The 18,436-nt window shown below is 43.4% G+C and overlaps 1 protein-coding gene across 1 annotated transcript; it reads left to right on the forward strand.

Annotated features, from left to right (window-relative positions):
• The first annotated feature begins 1,092 nt into the window (after window positions 1-1,092).
• On the forward strand, window positions 1,093-17,083 carry LOC117875539 (24-hydroxycholesterol 7-alpha-hydroxylase-like). The gene is made up of 12 exons (XM_034766918.1): window positions 1,093-1,149; window positions 1,829-1,964; window positions 3,474-3,648; window positions 4,138-4,275; window positions 4,354-4,447; window positions 5,042-5,137; window positions 9,660-9,750; window positions 10,718-10,851; window positions 12,953-13,048; window positions 13,446-13,534; window positions 14,276-14,363; window positions 16,676-17,083. The coding sequence occupies exons 1-12, from the start codon at window positions 1,093-1,095 to the stop codon at window positions 16,745-16,747; spliced, it is 1,266 nt and encodes a 421-aa protein (XP_034622809.1). The 3' UTR covers window positions 16,748-17,083.
• Window positions 17,084-18,436: the final 1,353 nt, after the last annotated feature.

The raw sequence follows: 18,436 nt of genomic DNA on the forward strand, positions 1-18,436 counted from the left end.
TCCAACGAGAGACTGCTGAGCTGGAATTGATATGCAAACTAGATACAATCAACTCAGGATTGAATAAGGACTGGAAATGGCTGAGCCATTACAAACATTGACTCTATCTCCCCTTGTAAGTATTCTCACACTTCTTATCAAACTGTCTGTACTGGGCTATCTTGATTATCACTTCAAAAGTTTTTTTCTCTTACTTAATTGGCCTCTCAGAGTTGGTAAGACAACTCCCATCTGTTCATGCTCTCTGTATGTGTGTATATATATCTCCTCAATATATGTTCCACTCTATATGCATCCGAGGAAGTGGACTGTAGTCCACGAAAGCTTATGCTCTAATAAATTTGTTAGTCTCTAAGGTGCCATAAGACAGAGAGAGTTTCTCTCCATGCCCAGCAGAGTTCCACAGGAGAGGGGATCTTCTCCTACAGAGATCTTAACTCTGCATAAGCATTCAGGCAGATTTGTTCTTGAACTGAAATCTGTCTACAGAAGTTCTTATGGGTCATGTCAAATCCTGCTGAGTTAGGCAGTGAATTAAAATTGTTACATTCAGCAGTTTATGTGAAAGGAATTGATTAATACAATTCAGCTACTAGCTGAGAAGTATTTAAATCACAACAACTATCCTCTTAATTGACTTGTTTGGAGTCTCAGAAAGTCCAAGTACATAATTTTGATCCCAGGAGCAGATCAAATTTGTATTAGTATCATACCTCACAGTACTGTATACACTGATAGAATAAAAACACCTGATGTTATTAAAACATTATGAGGCCAGATTTTTAGAAGTCGGCCTTGTTTTTGCAATTTAGGTTATTTAGAGGCCGAAGTAGCAGATTGCATTACAAATAATTGTGAAAGCAAAATAGTATCCATAAAAACAGGCCTCATGAAGCTCAGGCTGAACATTTATCCTACTAGTTGTAGCAATGCATAATTGGAGCTATTTTGGCTTTTTAAACTTTTTTTTTTAAGTTAACCCTCAACCCAAGTCTCAAATATTGTTGGCCCAAAATTCTGAGTGCAGTTAAATTGTTCTCACAATTGGACCCAACCCTCTGATTTATGGGTGCAGTCATTTAAGTCGTATAAATGTGGTCAATTCATATTGCTCACTGCTGGAAATCAAAACATAACTGCATTGTGCTAGTACAGGAAAACAAAATAGTGAAACTTACATGACTTATTGCATTAGCCATGGAAATATAGAAGGTAAACCCAAAGCATTCTGGGCTGATTCAAAACCCCATTACTAGTAATAATATGGGTAAGAACTCCATGCACTCCATGCATCTGAAGAAGTGGGTTTTTTACCCACAAAAGCTTATGCCCAAATAAATCTGTTAGTCTTTAAGGTGCCACCGGACTCCTTGTTGTTTTTATGGGTAAGAACTGGTTTTAAATATTCTCCATTCCATTAAACCACTTTTACATTGGTGCAACTCCACTGAAAATGTTCACACACAAAATGTTCCATTCAATAGAGTTAACACTATCGTGTTTTTGTGGACATTATTTTGCACTCAGTTATTTGTGGATGCAGTCTGCTATTTAGGCATCTAAATGACCTAAATTACAAAACCAAGCCCAACTTCTAAAATATTTGGCCTCATAATGTTTTAACACCATGTTTTATTATGTAAAACTGTAATAACGAAGTGCAGAATTAGGCTCATAATTTTCATCTTGACAGTGTCCATTTGAAGTGGGTTTCAATTCTTGTTTAATTGGCAATTGCTGAAGTTATGGGAAATATCTTGGTCTTCTATAAAATACACTAATAATAAAAAAATCCTGACAAATATTGTTGTATTATTGTTTGTTCTAGTATGGACCAGTGTTCACCGTGTACATTCTGGGAAATCGATTCACCTTTGTGACTGAGATAGAGGATGTTCTTGAATTTCTGAAGTCTAAAGAAGCAGATTTGGATGAAGCAGTGCAGCAAGCCGTCCAACGCACAGGTACAGGATATTCTCTTATGTAGACCTCAAATCAAGTCACATATCAAGATTAAGAAGCTTATTTGGATCCAAGGTCACAAACTTTGGGAGAAGAATCCAGTACACAGAAATACTGGGCTAGATCCTTGGCTGATGTAAATTGGCATATCTCCATTGGCTTCTAACCCATTATTTTAGTAGTTCCCAAAACCTCAATCAAGGCCTCATCGGGTACATCTATACAGTGATAAAAAACCTGCAGCACTGAGTCTCAAAGCCCAGGTCAGCTGACTCAGGCTCACAGAGATCAGGCCGCAGGGCTATAAAACAGCAGTGTAGACATTTGGGCTCGGGCTGGAGCCCAGACTCTGAGACATTTTTAGATGTAGATGTTCTATAGCCTTGCGAGCCCAAGTCTGCTGACCTGTAGCCAGCTGCAGCCATGCCATGGGTCTTTTATTGCAGTGTAGACGTAACTTTGATGTTAGATGTTGAAAAACGGAGGAAACAGTTTGCCAATGAGCTTTGTTCTGGTCCTCTACATGGAGTTGATATAACCTTTTGAGCACTCCTTATAGAATCATTGAAATGTAGGGAACCTCAAAAGGTCATTTAGTCCATCCTCCCATGCTGAGGCAGGACCAAATATACCTAGGCCATCATTGACAGGTGTTTGTCTAACCTGTTCTTAAAAACCTTAAACAATGGGGACGCCACGATCTCTCTTGACAGTCTATCCCAGTACTTTATTAATCTTATAGCTAAAAAGATTTCCCTAATATCTAACCTAAATTTCCCTTGCTGCAGATTAAGCCTATTACTTCTTGTTCTATCTTCTGTGGACATGGAGAACAATTGATCACCTTCTCTTTATAACAGCTGTTAACATATTTGAAGACTGTTATCAGGTCCCCTCAAGTCATGTTTTCTCAGGACGGAACATGCTCAGGTTTTTTTATTCTTTCCTTGTAGGTCAGGGTTTCTAGACTCTAATTTGTCCATATTTTTCTTAAAGTGTGGCACCCAAAATTGGATACAATACTCCAGCTAAGGCCTCACCAGAGCTTAGTAGAGCAGGACAATTACCTCCTGTGTCTTACATAGGACACTCCTGTTAATACATTGCAGAATGACATTAGCTTTTTTTGCAACTGCATTAAGTTGTTGGCTCATATTTAATTTGTGATCCACTATAACCCCCAGATCCTTTTCTGCAGTATTACCACCCAGCCAGTTATTCCTCATTTTGTATTTGTGCATTTGAGTTTTCCTTTTTAAATGTAGTACTGTGCACTTGTCTTTATTGAATTTCATCTTGCTCATTTCAGAGATATTTTCCAATTTGTCAAGGTCATTTTGAATTCTAATTCTGTCCTCCAAAGTGCTTGCAGCCCCTCCCAGCTTTGTGTCATCCACAAATTTTATAAGCATACTTTCTATTCCATTATCCAATTCAACAAAATTCTGCTTTGGTGGGTGGGTGGGGAATTAACTTGCTGGCTTCCAAAAAATGTTGTATATTTTCTATAGTTTCAATCTCCAAAGAAAGCTTTCATCAGAACCGTAGCATGTTCTTCAAATTGATGGTACAACAACTGAGTTCCTCTAACCTGCATCAGTTCTATGAGTCTCTGTGTAAAGAATTCAGCGAGCATGTGGAGCATTTGGGCAAAGAAGGAACTGAGGATCTCTGTGACCTAGTAAGGTTCGTAGATTTACAATCCAGCTTTATTGCGCAGATATCCAGTATGTTTATTAAACACGTAAATATTTATTTATTGTAGGTGAAATTCATCTCTGTGTTGAGGGTCAGCACAAAAATCTATGTGTCACCGAAGTCCCACCTAAGACTGATTTTGGGAGCTTAATGGGGACTGATGTGATGCAAGGCCGTCTGGAGCCAATTTCACCCTGAATGAATTGTGAGCCAGAATGGAATCTAGCTCACTTTCCCATGGCAGTGTTGGTTCTGCAGGGCTTACAGGAGTAAAAAGTTGTTAATGTCTTTCAAGTCAGCAGATCTGATTCTATTATAGTCAAGTATCAGATCTGCCAAGTGAGAAGGTTCCATTTTACATAGTCACTTTTCTCACCAGAGTCACTCTTAAATACTCTTATATTGCTAACCAAAGAGATTACATTTTTGCCTTAAAAAGTGCTTGAATGAATGACTTTTAACCTTCTGTTTTCACAGGCATATCATGTATCCATCAGTAATGAAAACCCTGTTTGGGAAAAGGTTCTGTCCAACAACTGAGGAGTTTGAAAGGCATTTTCAGAATTACGATGAAGGATTTGAAGTCGGGTCCCAGATGCCTGAATTTTTTTTAAGGTGAGTTTTATGCTTCATAAATTGTTCCTTAAGGTGCATTTAAAATCCATTTCCATTTATTATCTCCCCGTCTCACAGGAACTGGTCTAAATCCAAAACTTGGTTACTTAACGTATTTGAAGGGATTGCAACAGACATAAAGAAAGACAAATCTTCAGAAAGTGGCTCTAAGGTAAACATACCAAAGGATTTTTTTAATAAAATGCCAGGGTAGCATTGGTATAGTTAGGGGCTAAGTTATGGACATGGGCCAAGGTTTTTAAAAATGACTAGTGCTTTTGGGTGCCTCCATTTTAGGGTGCTCAAATTGAGACACATTTGTAAGACCCAAAGGTCTGAAAACTTAAAAGGATAGAATTCTCTGCTACCTCTATAGGAGAAAAGTCAGCTCTGACTAGCTTCAATTACGTGAATTTAATGTTGCTTGCCCATAATTCCACCTACCAAGTTTTGTTGCTTTGGTTGGAATTTCTGTATGATTTGATTATTATTCCTGTACTCATGAAAGGGAGTGAGAATTGTGCAGGATATGCCCTGGAGTGAGTGGTCTCTCTGATTTAATAAATAACACCCTTTGGAATGGTAACAAAACTCAAGCCAAACAGGAGGGAGGGGGAAAGGGCTCTATCCTCAGACCGGGAACTGTTAAATAATAGGACTTTTTTCTTCAATAAACGAATGTGATAATCCTGTAGACAGAGTATGTTAGCAAACCATTCCTTTAGACAACCTCTAACGTACATATTCATTCTCTTGTTTATGAGAGACACTAATACAGCATGTCCTGGACAATTTGCAAGGAAATGGAGCATCCAGTTATTTGCTGCTCTTGTTCTGGGCTTCCCAAGTTAATGCTGTTTCAGTAAGTATACTAGTTGAGAAATGCCTTCTTGCATCTCTGATTTGTTGGGAAAAGACAGGAAAAAATAAGGGTCAACATCTGGCAGATTTATTAAGGAGTGAAGAAGCTTGTAATGTGTTCACTCGACAGAGAGATTGCGGGCTTGTCTACATGAAAAATGCTACAGCAGCGCTGCTGTAGTGTTTCAGTGTAAACACTACCTACACTGATGGGAGGGATTTTCCTGTCGGGGCAGGTAATACACCTCCCCGAGAGGTGATAACTAGGTCAATGGAAGAATTCTTCTGTCAACCTAGTGCTGTCTCCCCGGGGCCTTAGGTTGGCTAAACTACACCACTCAGGGTTATGGATTTTTCACACCCATGAGTGATGTAGTTATGCTGACCTAATTTTCCAGTGTAGACCAGGCATCAACAACTGATATAAAGGAATTCAAATTCAGTATTGATAAGGAAAGGAAATATTTTTTCCCAAAATTTATTTCTTCCTGGCACCTTCCACATTCGACAGCCAGTAACAGGCACAAAGAAATAAAGGCTGGCAGGCAGTTTGTGCACAGGAAACTCAGGACTTCTCCAACTTCCCCTGGTAGAGCAGGGTCTAACTGGCTCACAGGCAACAGGGAAATCTCCCAGGAGGTCCCTGGTCCCCAGCCAGACACAGCTGCAACAGAAAATCTATGTGCTGTGAAGGCAAGAACTGACTCTTTACTATTGCTAAGAGACAGGCCAGTGCTCTTGGCACTCTTCCCCCCACCTTTTGATGGTGCTAACACTGCTGAAGACATGGGCGGCCGGTGAACTGACTACTGGGGGAGGCTAGCTCCTGGCCCCTCCCCTTCTGCCCAAGGCCCCAACCCTTACCATCCTCTTCTGCCCCATCTCCCTTGCAGGAGCCCAGAGCACCCCCTGCGCCAGGCCGCCCTCAGCCCTGAAGCTCCGGCCAGGCCCCCAACCCCAGCCCCAGAATGCAGGGCAGGCGGCGCAGCCCCAGCCCCACTTACCCCGAGTCCTGGTGGCACGCCAGCCACCCCAGCCCTAGTCAGTCCGGGGTACGGAAGAGCAGGAACCAGGAAGGAACTGCAGGAAGGGGCCTAGGGATGGAGTGTGGGCAGAGCCACACCAGGCTGTTTGGGAAGGCACAGCCTCCCCCAGCCTATGATACCTGCCACCCATGGCTGAAGAGCACTGCATAATGCATTGTCAGTGCTGATACCAAGGAAGGGAGGATGCTGCTGGCATCTCACAATTTTTACACCACATCAGAGGTTGCTCCACAGGCCACGAACTTGAAAATCTTGTTCCGCATCTTATGCGGAATGCCTCACACAGCATAGGGTTACCATACGTCTGGAGTTTCCCGGACATGTCCAGCTTTTTGGTCGTCAAATCCCCGTCCGGGGGGAAATTCCAAAAAGCCGGACATGTCCAGAAAAATAGGGAGGGGTTGTGGGGCTTGGATCCGCGCTGGGGCCGGAGCCGGAGCCGCTGGGGCCGGCTGTGCTTGGCCGCCGCTGCTCGGCCGGGGCCGGTGCTGGGGCCGGTGCCGGACGAGCTGGTGCCCCGGGGCCGATCCAAGCTGGAGTCACCGGGGCTAGAGCTGCTCGGCCGATGCCCCGGGGCCGGAGCCGCTCGGCTGGGGCCGGTGCCCATGCCCCAGGGCCCGAGCCAAGCTAGAGCCGCCGGGGCCGGGGCGGGTGCGCTCGGCTGGAACCGGGGACGGTGCCCTAGGGTCCAAGCCGGGCTGGAGCCGCCAGGGCTGAAGCCGCTCAGCCAGGGCTGGTGCCCGTGTCCCGGGGCCCAAGCCGAGCTGGAGCCGCCAGGGTGGGCAGGAGCCGCTCGGCCAGGGCCAGCGCGCTCGGCCGGAACCAGGGATGGTGCCCTGGGGCCCGAACCGAGCTGGGCTGGAGCCACTCGGCCAGGGCTGGTGCCCGTGCCCCGGGGCCCAAGCCGAGCTAGAGCCACCGGGGCGGGGGTGGGCCGGGGCTGGCACACTCAGCCAGAACCGGAGCCGGTGCCCCAGGGCCCAGGCCGAAGCCGCTCAGCCGGAGGGCCGGACTGGGCCGCACCTCCTCGCGCCCTCCCGCCCCAGCTTACCTGCCTGTTTCAGGCTTCCCGTGAACATTTGATTCGCGGGAAGCAGGGGAGGGGGAGGAGCAGGGGAGCGGAGCGTTCAGGGGAGGGGGCGGAGTTGGGGCGGGGACTTTGGGAAAGGGGCGGCGTTCGGGTGGGGCCGGGGCGGGGAAGGAGGCGGAGTTGGGGCGGGGCCCCTTGGAGTGTCCTCTTTTTGTTATTTTAAAATATGGTAACCCTAACACAGCAGAACAACATGTTCCCTGCCATCAGAATGGCTGGTATAAAAAGAACATACAACATAGCTTGCTTACTGGGTTCAGTAGCTGGCAGCACATGGAAGATGTTTCAGTGCTTGCTCACGCTCTCACATGATGCTTTCACAACACTGATGAATGTCTCACTGAAAGCAACCACTAATTTTCTGTCACCCCTTTTTGACCCGAGTGACTAGTCAAAGTTCCGGGCCTTGGGGATGTTCCAGCTGGGAGTAGAAATTGATGATGGAGTCTGGTATTTTCTTGGATACAATCTTGTTTATCTGCAAGGAATGTACAAGGTTCTGCTTCTTCAAACTCAGGCCTTTTTAGCCAGCATCAGACCCAAAAAGCTCTCTCTCTAGCTTCTTCCAGGGCCATGCCATGCTTACAGACTTCTGCTTGGATTTCTTCAGGCTCACTCCATTGCATACATGGCCTTATCCAAAACAAAATTCAGCCCAAAGCCCTCCCCCAACACCATCCAAAACTTCTGGGCAGTGTCACATAATCCTTTTGTTTTACATGGGGGTATGTGATTAATTTAGCCTTGTACTTATGTTAATTGATGGATGGGATGCATCCTTCAATCTCAATGAGGTTTTAATTCAACCCCTAACGAGGTTTCACCCAGCTCACAACATTTCCATCCCATGTCTCTTGGAGATTTGAGAATGTGGATAGTTGAGTACCTGTGGGGGAGGATTGCCTCTTATTCTCTCTTTTTGGTATCATTGTTCTTTTATGTAGGTGTTGATACTATTCTCATCTGGTTGCCAGGTGTACACACCCTCAGGAATTAAATAAATATTATAAAGTAAATCCATCTCTGAGCTGGGCTGTAACTGGATCTTTAATTGGGCTGTAATTAGATACATATTTCTAATAGCTCAGCCTTCAGTGGTGGTTGGATCCTCAGTTTGGTTAAACCAAACTTAAAAAGATAGGAGCCATATGGAAAATTCATACTTGAATTGGGATTTTGAACAGCCCCAGTGTTTGGGGGTGTACAGGCTGTTTGGTTCAGGCCCATCAGTAGTTCTGGATGGAACAAGTAATTTTCTCATTTGAAATAAATGTGTTGGAGTAGGTGACTTTCCTAGTCGGATTCAGGGCTTATAAACCCCTCCCGTTGAAGCTGGTGGCAGTAAAGCTATTGATTTCAATGGGAGCAGGAATGGAACCTAGTTTTGCTATCCACAGATCTGTACAAAACTTGGCAGTTTTCATTTTACAAGGCTGTAACAGGGTCAGGTGCCTCCTGCTCATGGACAGAGGTAGCTTTGCAGTTACCAGCCTCGATTTTCATTTTTGGGCTTCCCTGCAGGAGCCTCATTCACTGTGGCTCCTGGTGCTCTTATAGGGGAATCACCTGATGTCTGTCAGGAATGCCTCTTCAGTAGTCAGGCTTGGCTGGCCCCAGGCCTCTAGGTCTTAAAGGGCCAAGCCGCCCTGTTACAAGGGAACATTGTGGGACAGATTCACCAATACTCTCTGGCTGCTTTACACCATTCTAGTAATGCAAAGCAGCCATAAACCCTGCTAACCCTGATCAAAGGAGCATCCCAAAATAGTTGGAGCAAACTGGAGAATCTGGCCCCTGTGTTTGGTTTTGATGCCTGTGCTTTTGCGTCACTTGAGTTCTGTTTTGAGTTCTGCATTTGTGCAGCCTGCAAAGCTCAGAGAATACTGTTGTGTTTCAGCTCATATCACACTGAAACCATGAAAAACTGTGAAATACTCCATAAACCACCCCCCACCCCAAGATTCATCTGAAACCAGGTTCTAGTTCACTGCAATAGTTCATAATCTCAACCTTATGAATCCAGATAAGTGACGTGGTGAAAACACTGTTCTAGCTGCCAGCTCCTCTTCTTTTGCTCGTTTGTAGACATTGAATGCCTGATTTTCACAGGTGCTGGCCTCTCACTACTCCAGGGGAAGGTAAAAGGGGCTGTGGGTTCTCAACTCCTCTGAAAACCAGGTCCGTAACATACTGCTTTCTTTTAAAATGTTTTAAATAACATGTTATATTTAATTGCATAACCAACTCTGCCCACCTTACTCACCTGCCTTGTTAACTAATGGGGATTACTCATGTGAGTAAGGTAAGCAGGCTCTGACCCATTATAGTGACCTCGTTTTAATTTACCAGAATTTAATATTGCGGAGGTAATTTTTGTCTCTCTTTAGGGTGCCTTTTGGACCCTGGCATTTATACTATCCAACCCTTCTGTTTACAAGAACATCATGGAGGACATAGGTTCTGTTTATGGCAAAGCAGGTAATAAACCAGAACTAAGTCACTGCAGTGGTATGGTATAGAAAGTAAAACCACAGTTAACATACGACCAAAACCCTCACTCAGTTTTTGCTCTGTCGTTACTCAGCCTGATCCCACTGAAGTCCATGCGTGTTTGGCCACTGGCTTTTTGGGGAGTTTGCCTGAATAAGGTCTTGAGGCCCAGATCCTGAAAAGTCTTTAGGTGCCTCACTTTCCTTAATTTGAATGGGAGTGAGGCACCTTAATACTTCTCAGGATCTGGGCCTAAGTAAAATCAGGGTAAGTATTTCTGGATTTAGCCTCTACTGATTTGGCCTTTATATTTGTGTAATATCTTCAACTAAGGGCTTATCTATACCACCTGCTGGATCGGCGGGCAGCGATCGATACAGCAGGGGTCGATTTATTGCGTCTAGTCCAGACACGATAAATCGACCGCTGAGTGCTCTCCCATCGACTCCGGTACTCCAGTGGAGCGAGAGGTGGAGTCAACGGGAGAGCATCAGCTGTTGACTCACTGCAATGAAGACACCGTGGTGAGTATATCTAAGTACGTCGACTTCAGCTATGTTATCCACATAGCTGAAGTTGCGTCACTTAGATCGACCACCCTTCTCTCAAGTGTAGACCAGGCCTAAATGACATTTCTTTCATGTGTGCTGTTCCATGACTTTTCCATGGGCTTTTAGGGATTTCTGTGAGGTTCAGCCTTTCTGAAGTTAATAGGACCCTTGTGGTACTAAACTCAAACAAGTAAATGGGATAGCCACAGTGGGTCATTATTACTGGTTTGGACCAGGTACCCCAATGCAAAGTGATCTCAGCACCAAGGTGAAATATCCCTTCTCCCCACCATGAGTACAAAGTGGGTTCAAATCCCTCCCATTATGATTTGAAATTTTCTAAATTGAAAGGGGGCTGACATATTACTATTGTCTATCTGTGTCATGCCATCTTGTTTCAACAGGGGAAGCTAGGATTGAAGTCTTTGAAGATGACCTTAAGAAACTCTCATCAATTAAGCAGTGTGTTTTGGAAGCCTTACGGCTAACAGCCCCAGGTTCAATCATAAGGAAAGCAATGAAGCCACTAAAAGTTCAGGTGTTGTATTATTTTAAATGGAGATTGTATTTTCTTGTAAATCTTCTGGAAATAGATGTCACCAATTCATTCAATTTGTCAAGCCCATTATTTAGCACTCTGCTGTAGTTACCAAAAAATAAAATAAAATAAAAAAATCTAACAATAAAAATGGGTCATGGTGAAACAATCCAAAAATTTGTATTTGTTTTGACCTGACTCAAAATTTTCTTCAAACTTTTCAATTTGCTGAACGCAAGACCAGCCATACTAGGTCAGACCAATGGCCCATCTAGCCCAGTATCCAGCCTTTCGACAGTGGCCAATGCCAGATGCTTCAGAGAGAATTAACAGAATGGGGCAATTATTAAGTGATCTTCCCCGGTCCCAGAATCTGGCAGTTAGAGGCTTAGGGATACCCTGACCATCTTCGCTAATAGCCATTGATGGATCTATCCTCCCTGACTAATCTAATTCTTTTTTTAATCCAGTTATACTTTTGGCCTTCACAACATCCCCTGACAACAAGTTCCATAGGTTGACTGTACATTGTGTGGTGAAGTTCTTCCTTTTGTTTGTTTTAAACCTGCTTCCTATTCATTTTGTAGGGTGACCCTGGTTCTTGTGTTATGTGAAGGGGTAAATAACACTTCCATATTCACTTTCTCCACACCATTCATGATTTTAGAGCCCTCAATCATACCCCCCCCCTTAGTCATCCATTTTCTAAGATGACCAGTCCTAGTCTTCTTAATCTCTCCTCATATGGAAACTGTTGCATACCCGTAATCATTTTTGTTGCCCTTCTCTGTACCTTTTTCCAATTCTAATATATCTTTTTTGAGATGGGGCAACTAGAACTGCAGGCAGTATTCAAGATGTGGGCATACCATGGCTTTAGATAGTGGCATTATGATAGATAATAAGATAGAAACTATCCCTTTCCTAATCGTTCCTAACATTGTTAGCTTTTTTGACCGCTGCTGCACATGGAGCGGATGTTGTCAGAGAAGTATCCACAATGACCCCTAGATCTCTTTCTTGAGTGTTAACAGCTTAGACCCCATCATTTTATACGTATAGTTGGGATTATGTTTTCCAATGTGCATTGCTTTGCATTTATCAACATTGAATTTCATCTGTCCTGTTGTTTCCTAGTTTTTCAAAAAAGTTCCCTCAAAATTTTTTGGAATTGCCAGCAAATGGAAAAAACCCTTATTCACCCAGCTCTAATTACGGTAACATGTAGGCATGCCAATCAAAGATCCCATTGTGTGAAGTGCCGTCACTTGACAAGTGCAAACAAGATGGCCCAAAGATGCACACATTCTATATTTTTCATATTCATTATATCCTCAGACCTAGTCAATGCCTCCTACCCAGCATCAGCTTAATTGTTAAGGTGAGTCAGCCATTTAAAGGAGAGCACGTTGATGGTATTATTATTTATATAGCACGCCATGGGCCTGAGATTCTGTACAGTGGTAAAGTGCGGAAACTGCCTTCAAGAGTTTACAGTCTACTCGTAAAAGTATATAAAACAGTGAATGTACATTCTTGATGAAAATACTGGACACATTTCAAAAGACACAGGAGGATGCATGAATTATTTGTCCACTTTTCCTTAAGTCAAGGAGGTCTTTAAAAAGAAATCCCCTTGTTTTCTAGTACTAGTTTTCTAGTTATGTTTGACTTTTAATTAATCACTTAAGACAGTGGTGTCTCCTGTCGGCAACGCTTCAGTTCTAAAAGAAGAATTGCCAGAACACACTTCTGGTATTTCCAGTAAGTGATAGTACTGCAATACTGCTACAGCCCCCTCAAAAAGTGCCAGAATGGCATTCGGGAGCATTCCAGCAGGACTTGAGCCCTATCTACAAGTAGTCTTTAGTCCACACTTCACTATAGTAACACTAACAAGAACACGTATGGTTGATCCCGCTGCCACTGAAGTCAATGACAGTTTTGCCATTGGCTTCAGTGGGAGCAAGATGAAATATTTGCTACACATCATCCCAGGATTTCCCTCCCTTGCACAATTTTTATTAGACAAGACGTTCTGGTAGCCCATTGGGCTTGTAGTTATGTATTCCTTTGCTGAAGCTTTTTGTTTCTCATTTAGAATTTTGTCATTCCACCTGGTGACTTGCTGATGGCATCTCCTTATTGGTTGCACAGGAATCCAAAATATTTCCCTGAGCCTGAAATGTTTAAGCCTGTAAGTTGTTTCTTTTGAGACATGTATTTTGCTCTGTTTTGCCCTGGGCTGGACAGATGGAGCCATGTGAAGGGCTGAAAAGCCAGCAGACAGCGGTAAAGTGTGCAAACTCCCTGGAAGAGCCTCCAGTCTCAGTATAAAACTGAATAGATATTGCCTGTTCATGAAGAAAAATACTGCAATACCCTCATAATTCATTGGTCAGACCTTGCTACCACCCCTCCCTCTCCTCTTGTGAGAGGGAACTGGAATTCATAACAGATTGAAAATAAACCCCAGCAAGGATAGTTTCATATGCAAGGATTAGCTGTGCAAGGTCATTTTTAGCTTGGAGAAATAAAGTTAAGCCTATTTATACAAGGCTTATTTGGAAAAAAAAATGGTTTTCTTCCCACAGGATCGTTGGGAAGAGGCAACGTTAAAGAAGAATGCTTTCTTGGACGGCTATTTGGCATTTGGAGGAGGAAAGCACCGGTGTCCAGGAAGGTCAGTGAAACAGCTGGGGTTTGTTTATTCCTAAATTCAGTGGAAAACAGCTCCACTGGAGGGGACTCCTCCTTTATCTCCAAAACATTCTCTTTTTGCACCAGTGATCAGTAGCATGCCATTTCTGGGGGTCTGTCCAAGGTCAGTCTATGAAAAGACTGTACACAAAGGAAGAGAGATTAGTTTTTTGATGGATGGAAAAGCAGCATAGAAGATCAGGAGATAGGGGTTCTGCAGAAGAGGAGTCAAAAGTCAGCCCAGCTCTGCTGTTCTCCCAGTGTCTTTTCATCAGTGGAAAGTTATTTCAAATACAGGATGTGCCAGTTTGAGCTCATGGCATTGGAGTGGCCATAAAACATCCTCTGCCCTTGGAGTAAGGAATAATGCACTAATCTAAGGGCTTTTCTTCATGGGAAAGTTTTACAGTTATGGTTTACCAGATTGAGTGTCCACAGGGAGGTTATACTGATATTAGGGGTGGCTTTTTTCAGTTTAGTTTAAACCCCTCCCCAAGTGACATAAACTAAACCAAAAACAGCTCTCTAATATGTGTCATTTGAAATGAACACTGAAAAAACTCCTCTGTTTAGACCTTTAACTTTCTTATCCCTTCTGTCCTTTGTGCAGAAAAGGAAGTAGGATAAAAGATACCAGGAAAAAAGCATACAATAGAATATGATAATTATACAGAAACAGTGCTAGGATCACGATGGATACGCTTTTTCTTTCTTTTTCTTTCAGATGGTTTGCTCTAATGGAGATTCATATGTTAGTTATTATACTCCTTTATAAATATCAGTTTACTCTTTTGGACCCAATGCCAAAGCAGGTAACATCTAACTGCATTTAACACTGTCAGTATCTGGATCTATTTTCTTTAAACACTTAAATCTTGTACCCTCAGAGCTTATCTACATGCAAAAATTGCACTGCTATACCAGCATAGTGAAAGCAGTGTAGCCACCCCATAGCATAGATGCAGTTATACCAATGTAGCTTATTCCATAGAGGGAGGAGAATAAACTATACTGGTATTGGGCACTTTTATGCTCGTATTACTGTGTCCACTATGGGTAGTACCAGTATAACTATATAATAATAATAATATAATAAAAAAAAATCACATCCTTACCCAAAATAGTGATGTTACTACACAATGTGTAGACCAGGCCTCAGTTGAAATGTTTATCATTTTGTAAAAAAAGAATTATAAACAAAACACATAAGGCCAAATCCTGCACCCTCTGAGGGTGAGTTAGTAGGACAGGCTGGCCCATTCCCACACTCCTTTATGCAGACAATCTGGTTGTGTCTGGACTAACCGGCCAGCTTCCTGACCCATCCACATTCCCCTTCACAGTGTGCAACTTCTCCACAGCCTTACCCTTCCACTCAGTGTCAACACCACTGTGGCCTTTTCGGAGCATGGGTGCCTGACCTGCACAGGCTTTGTCTGATAGCAAGGGATCTAGCCAGCTAGATGCTTGAAGCAATGTGGCATTCAAGTGTAATTGCTAACTGTTGTCCCATGCCAAACCTCTTAAGGTTCTCAGTAGTGCAGCACATGTACCATGATCTGGGGGCAGGTGTAGAAGTCACTTCAGTGGCCTCAAGGTCCCAGGAACACCACCACCTAGGCCTTTTCATAAGTAGATCTCAATGCACTTTGCAAAGGATGTCAGTATCACTATCCCCATTTAACAGATGTGGAAGCTAAGACACAGAGGTGAAACAACTTGCCCAAGAACACCAGTGGGAGATCTGGGAATAGAACCCAGATCTCCTGAATCCCAGTCCATTGCACTATCCCCTAGGCAACACTGCCTCCCACCTACTAAACACCTAGACACACCTTTAAGTGAAGGGACATTTATCAGGGCTGGCAGAAAAGGGAAGGGTTGCAAATACCCTAGGCACGCAGTGACTTAAAAAGTTACATTTCAAGGTAAAACATTCCTAGTCTGGCCCCTGGGGGTATCCAGTCCAGGGTTAGGCCTATTGTCTGGGATGTCCTCTCCCTCCTCTGCTGCCTAGTCACCCTGCAGCTGCTGTCCTGCCCCAGAGCAAGGAGATTTCCTGGGGCAGAGTTTTTCAAAGAGTTTCTCCTCTGTTGGCCAGGGGAGGAGGATGTGCCCAAGCTGGAAGGTCAGCAGGGAGGGGTTTGATGGGAATTCATCAGACAAGTCTTTAATGAGGACTTTAGAAGGAAAATTTTCATCCGACCCTATTTACAGTAAGGAAACAAACTTGTGTAGGCCAGAGATGGATTTGGATTTAAAAATCAGTGTCAAACCTTGTTATGGGGAACTGTTAACATGTTCCTCAAAACGCTGCACTGTCAGACTGTGGTTATAGAAACCAGAGACTAATGGCTAGATCTTCAGAGGTGTTGAGCACCCACAATTTCACACTGACTCCAGTGAAAATGGTGGGTGCTTGGCACCCCTGACAACCAGGCCTTTTTTATTGGTCATCCTAAATAGGGATTTCGGTGTCCAATTCTAAGACACCCAGGTTTGAAAATTTCAGCCTAAAGTGTTAGTCTTATGCTTCAAATGGTATCAGAGAACAGACACTAACCCTCAAAGTTAAGCTCAGTAAAGGCTCATGAACATAAATAACTTGCCAAACAAAACAGAGACTGTCAGTGTACTGTATCTTCAAATTGTGATTGACTAATAAAGGGCCCTGATCTCATGCTGGTTTTACATGTCCTCAGTGAAATTGCTCTTGATAACATAACAGAGCAGAATCCATTCTAAGGGGACAGATTCTTACAGTGTAAGAGAGTAGATAGTGCACTGGACTGGCACTCTGGTGACCGTAGTTCTATTCCCAGTTTGCTCCTGGATAACCTTGGGCAAGTAACTTTCCTTTCTGTGCTTGTTTCCCTATCTGCCAAATGGGGATAATGATACAGACCTTCTTTGTAAATTGCTGAGACCTGCTGTTGAAAAGCACTATGTAAGAGCTAGGTATTATTATTAATTACACTAAGGCACCTTTACGCCACTCCATGAAGTACTGTCAAATGTCATTTATTCCCACTTTATGGATCCTTTACACTGCTCTGACATTAATTTGTGTAAACTTAATCTGTATATATATTCACAGGTTTCTATTGCTTGTGATTTTCTACAGAGTCTTCTCCAGTTATCAAGGGTGTGTCACCCCGATGGACCATGCAGAGTGCAGTATAAACTCAGAGAATGAATTTTTTATTTTATTAACTTGGTTTCCTGTACCAGCCACCTCCAGAGTGATGGACCATTTGGCTTTTCTGATTTGGCATTTCTTCTGTTCCTTAATGAATTAAGTTTTAACACTTTTAATAGGAAAGGGTTCATATGCTGAGAATGCTCAGAGTCATATCTTCCAATGGTGTTAATCTATGTATCTCCATTGATGTCAGTTGCCTTCAGTGAAAGCTATGTAAGTTTACACCAGCTGAGGACCTGGTCTTTAGTATCTAACCGAAGAACAAATTATTGTGAATTAAATGTTTTTGTGAACAGATTAATAGATTCCAAGGTCAGAAGGAACTACTCTGATCATCTAGTCTGACTTCCTGTCTAAACGCAGGCCATAGAATTTCCCGGAAATACTTCCTGTTTGAACTACAGCATCTCTTTTAGAAAAACATCCCATCTTGATTTAAAAGTTGTCAATTATATAAGAGTCCATCATGACCTTGGTACATTGTTCTAGTGATTCATTACCCTTATTGTTAAAAGGAAGGATATCTCAGTGGTTTGAGCATTGGCTTGCTAAACCCAGGGTTGTGAGTTCGAATCCTTAAGGGGGCCATTTAGGGATCTGGGGCAAAAATCTGTCTGGGGATTAGTCCCGCTTTGAGCAGGGTTGGACTAGATAACCTCCTGAGGTCCCGTCCAACCCTGATGTTCTATGAAATTTGCTTAACTTCAACTTCCAACCATAAGATCTGTTATACCTCTGTCTGCTAGATTGACAAGCCCATTGTCAAATGTCTGTTCCCCATGTAGGTACTTATAGACTGATCAAGTCACCCCTTAACCTTCTCTTTCTCTGAACCCTCTCCATTTTATCAACATCCTTCTTCTTGAGTTATGGACATCAGAAATGACCACAGCATCCTAGCAGTGGTCACACCAGTACCAGATACAGGTGTAAAATAGCCTCTCTACTATTCAAGATTCCCCTGTTTATCCAACCCAGGATCACATTAGCCTTTTGACCACAGCGTCACACTGGGAGCTCACGTTCAGGTGATTATCCACCATGACCCCGAAAGCTTTTTCAGAATTACTGCTCCCCAGAATAGAGTTCCCCATCCTGTAAGCATGGCCTACATTCTTAGTTCATAAAAATATTACAGAAAATTCCCACTTTCGACACATACACATCTCTGAACAATCTGAAGGACTCACTCTATCACTTCGGCCTTGCTACTCATTGAGAGACGAAACTGATTTTCTCCCTGTGACATAGGAAATCGGCTAGATATTTGAGACATATAGCTACTAGGACTTCTGCCCTGAAATCAACACATTGAATGGAAGACCCTACAGAGATGAGGAAATCCCAATGATAGAAAATTAACACCTTGCTGCAGAGGCAGCTAAACTTGTGAACATGGCATGGCTGTGTCCAGAGAACGAACACAAGGGGTGCCAGATGTCTGTGTTAAGACAGTCAGGGCACATCCAGTAGGGCCCTGTGTGTAACTGAGAGACAAAGGAGACTGGGTGAGCAAGGATGGCTCAGAGAGCAGAGCATTATGACTCCCTGGCTTCCACCAACAGGAACTGTATCACAATCCTGCCTCTAATGCTAGGTCCCTTTGGGAATGTGAAGGTCTTGCCTCTGTAATGCACCTAGACAGAGACTGTATGCAACAGAGAATAGTGCAAAAATGACTTG

This window comes from Trachemys scripta, chromosome 3, assembly GCF_013100865.1.
Source record: "Trachemys scripta elegans isolate TJP31775 chromosome 3, CAS_Tse_1.0, whole genome shotgun sequence".
In the NCBI taxonomy this organism is placed as follows: domain Eukaryota; kingdom Metazoa; phylum Chordata; order Testudines; family Emydidae; genus Trachemys; species Trachemys scripta.

Coding starts and splice junctions, on each gene's coding strand:
- LOC117875539 (XM_034766918.1), top strand. CDS start 1,093: ATGTGGTCAATTCATATTGCTCACTGCTGGAAATCAAAACATAACTGC. Junction 13,049..13,445: donor AGCCTGAAATGTTTAAGCCT/GTAAGTTGTTTC, acceptor TTCTTCCCACAG/GATCGTTGGGAAGAGGCAAC. Junction 13,535..14,275: donor AAGCACCGGTGTCCAGGAAG/GTCAGTGAAACA, acceptor TTTTTCTTTCAG/ATGGTTTGCTCTAATGGAGA.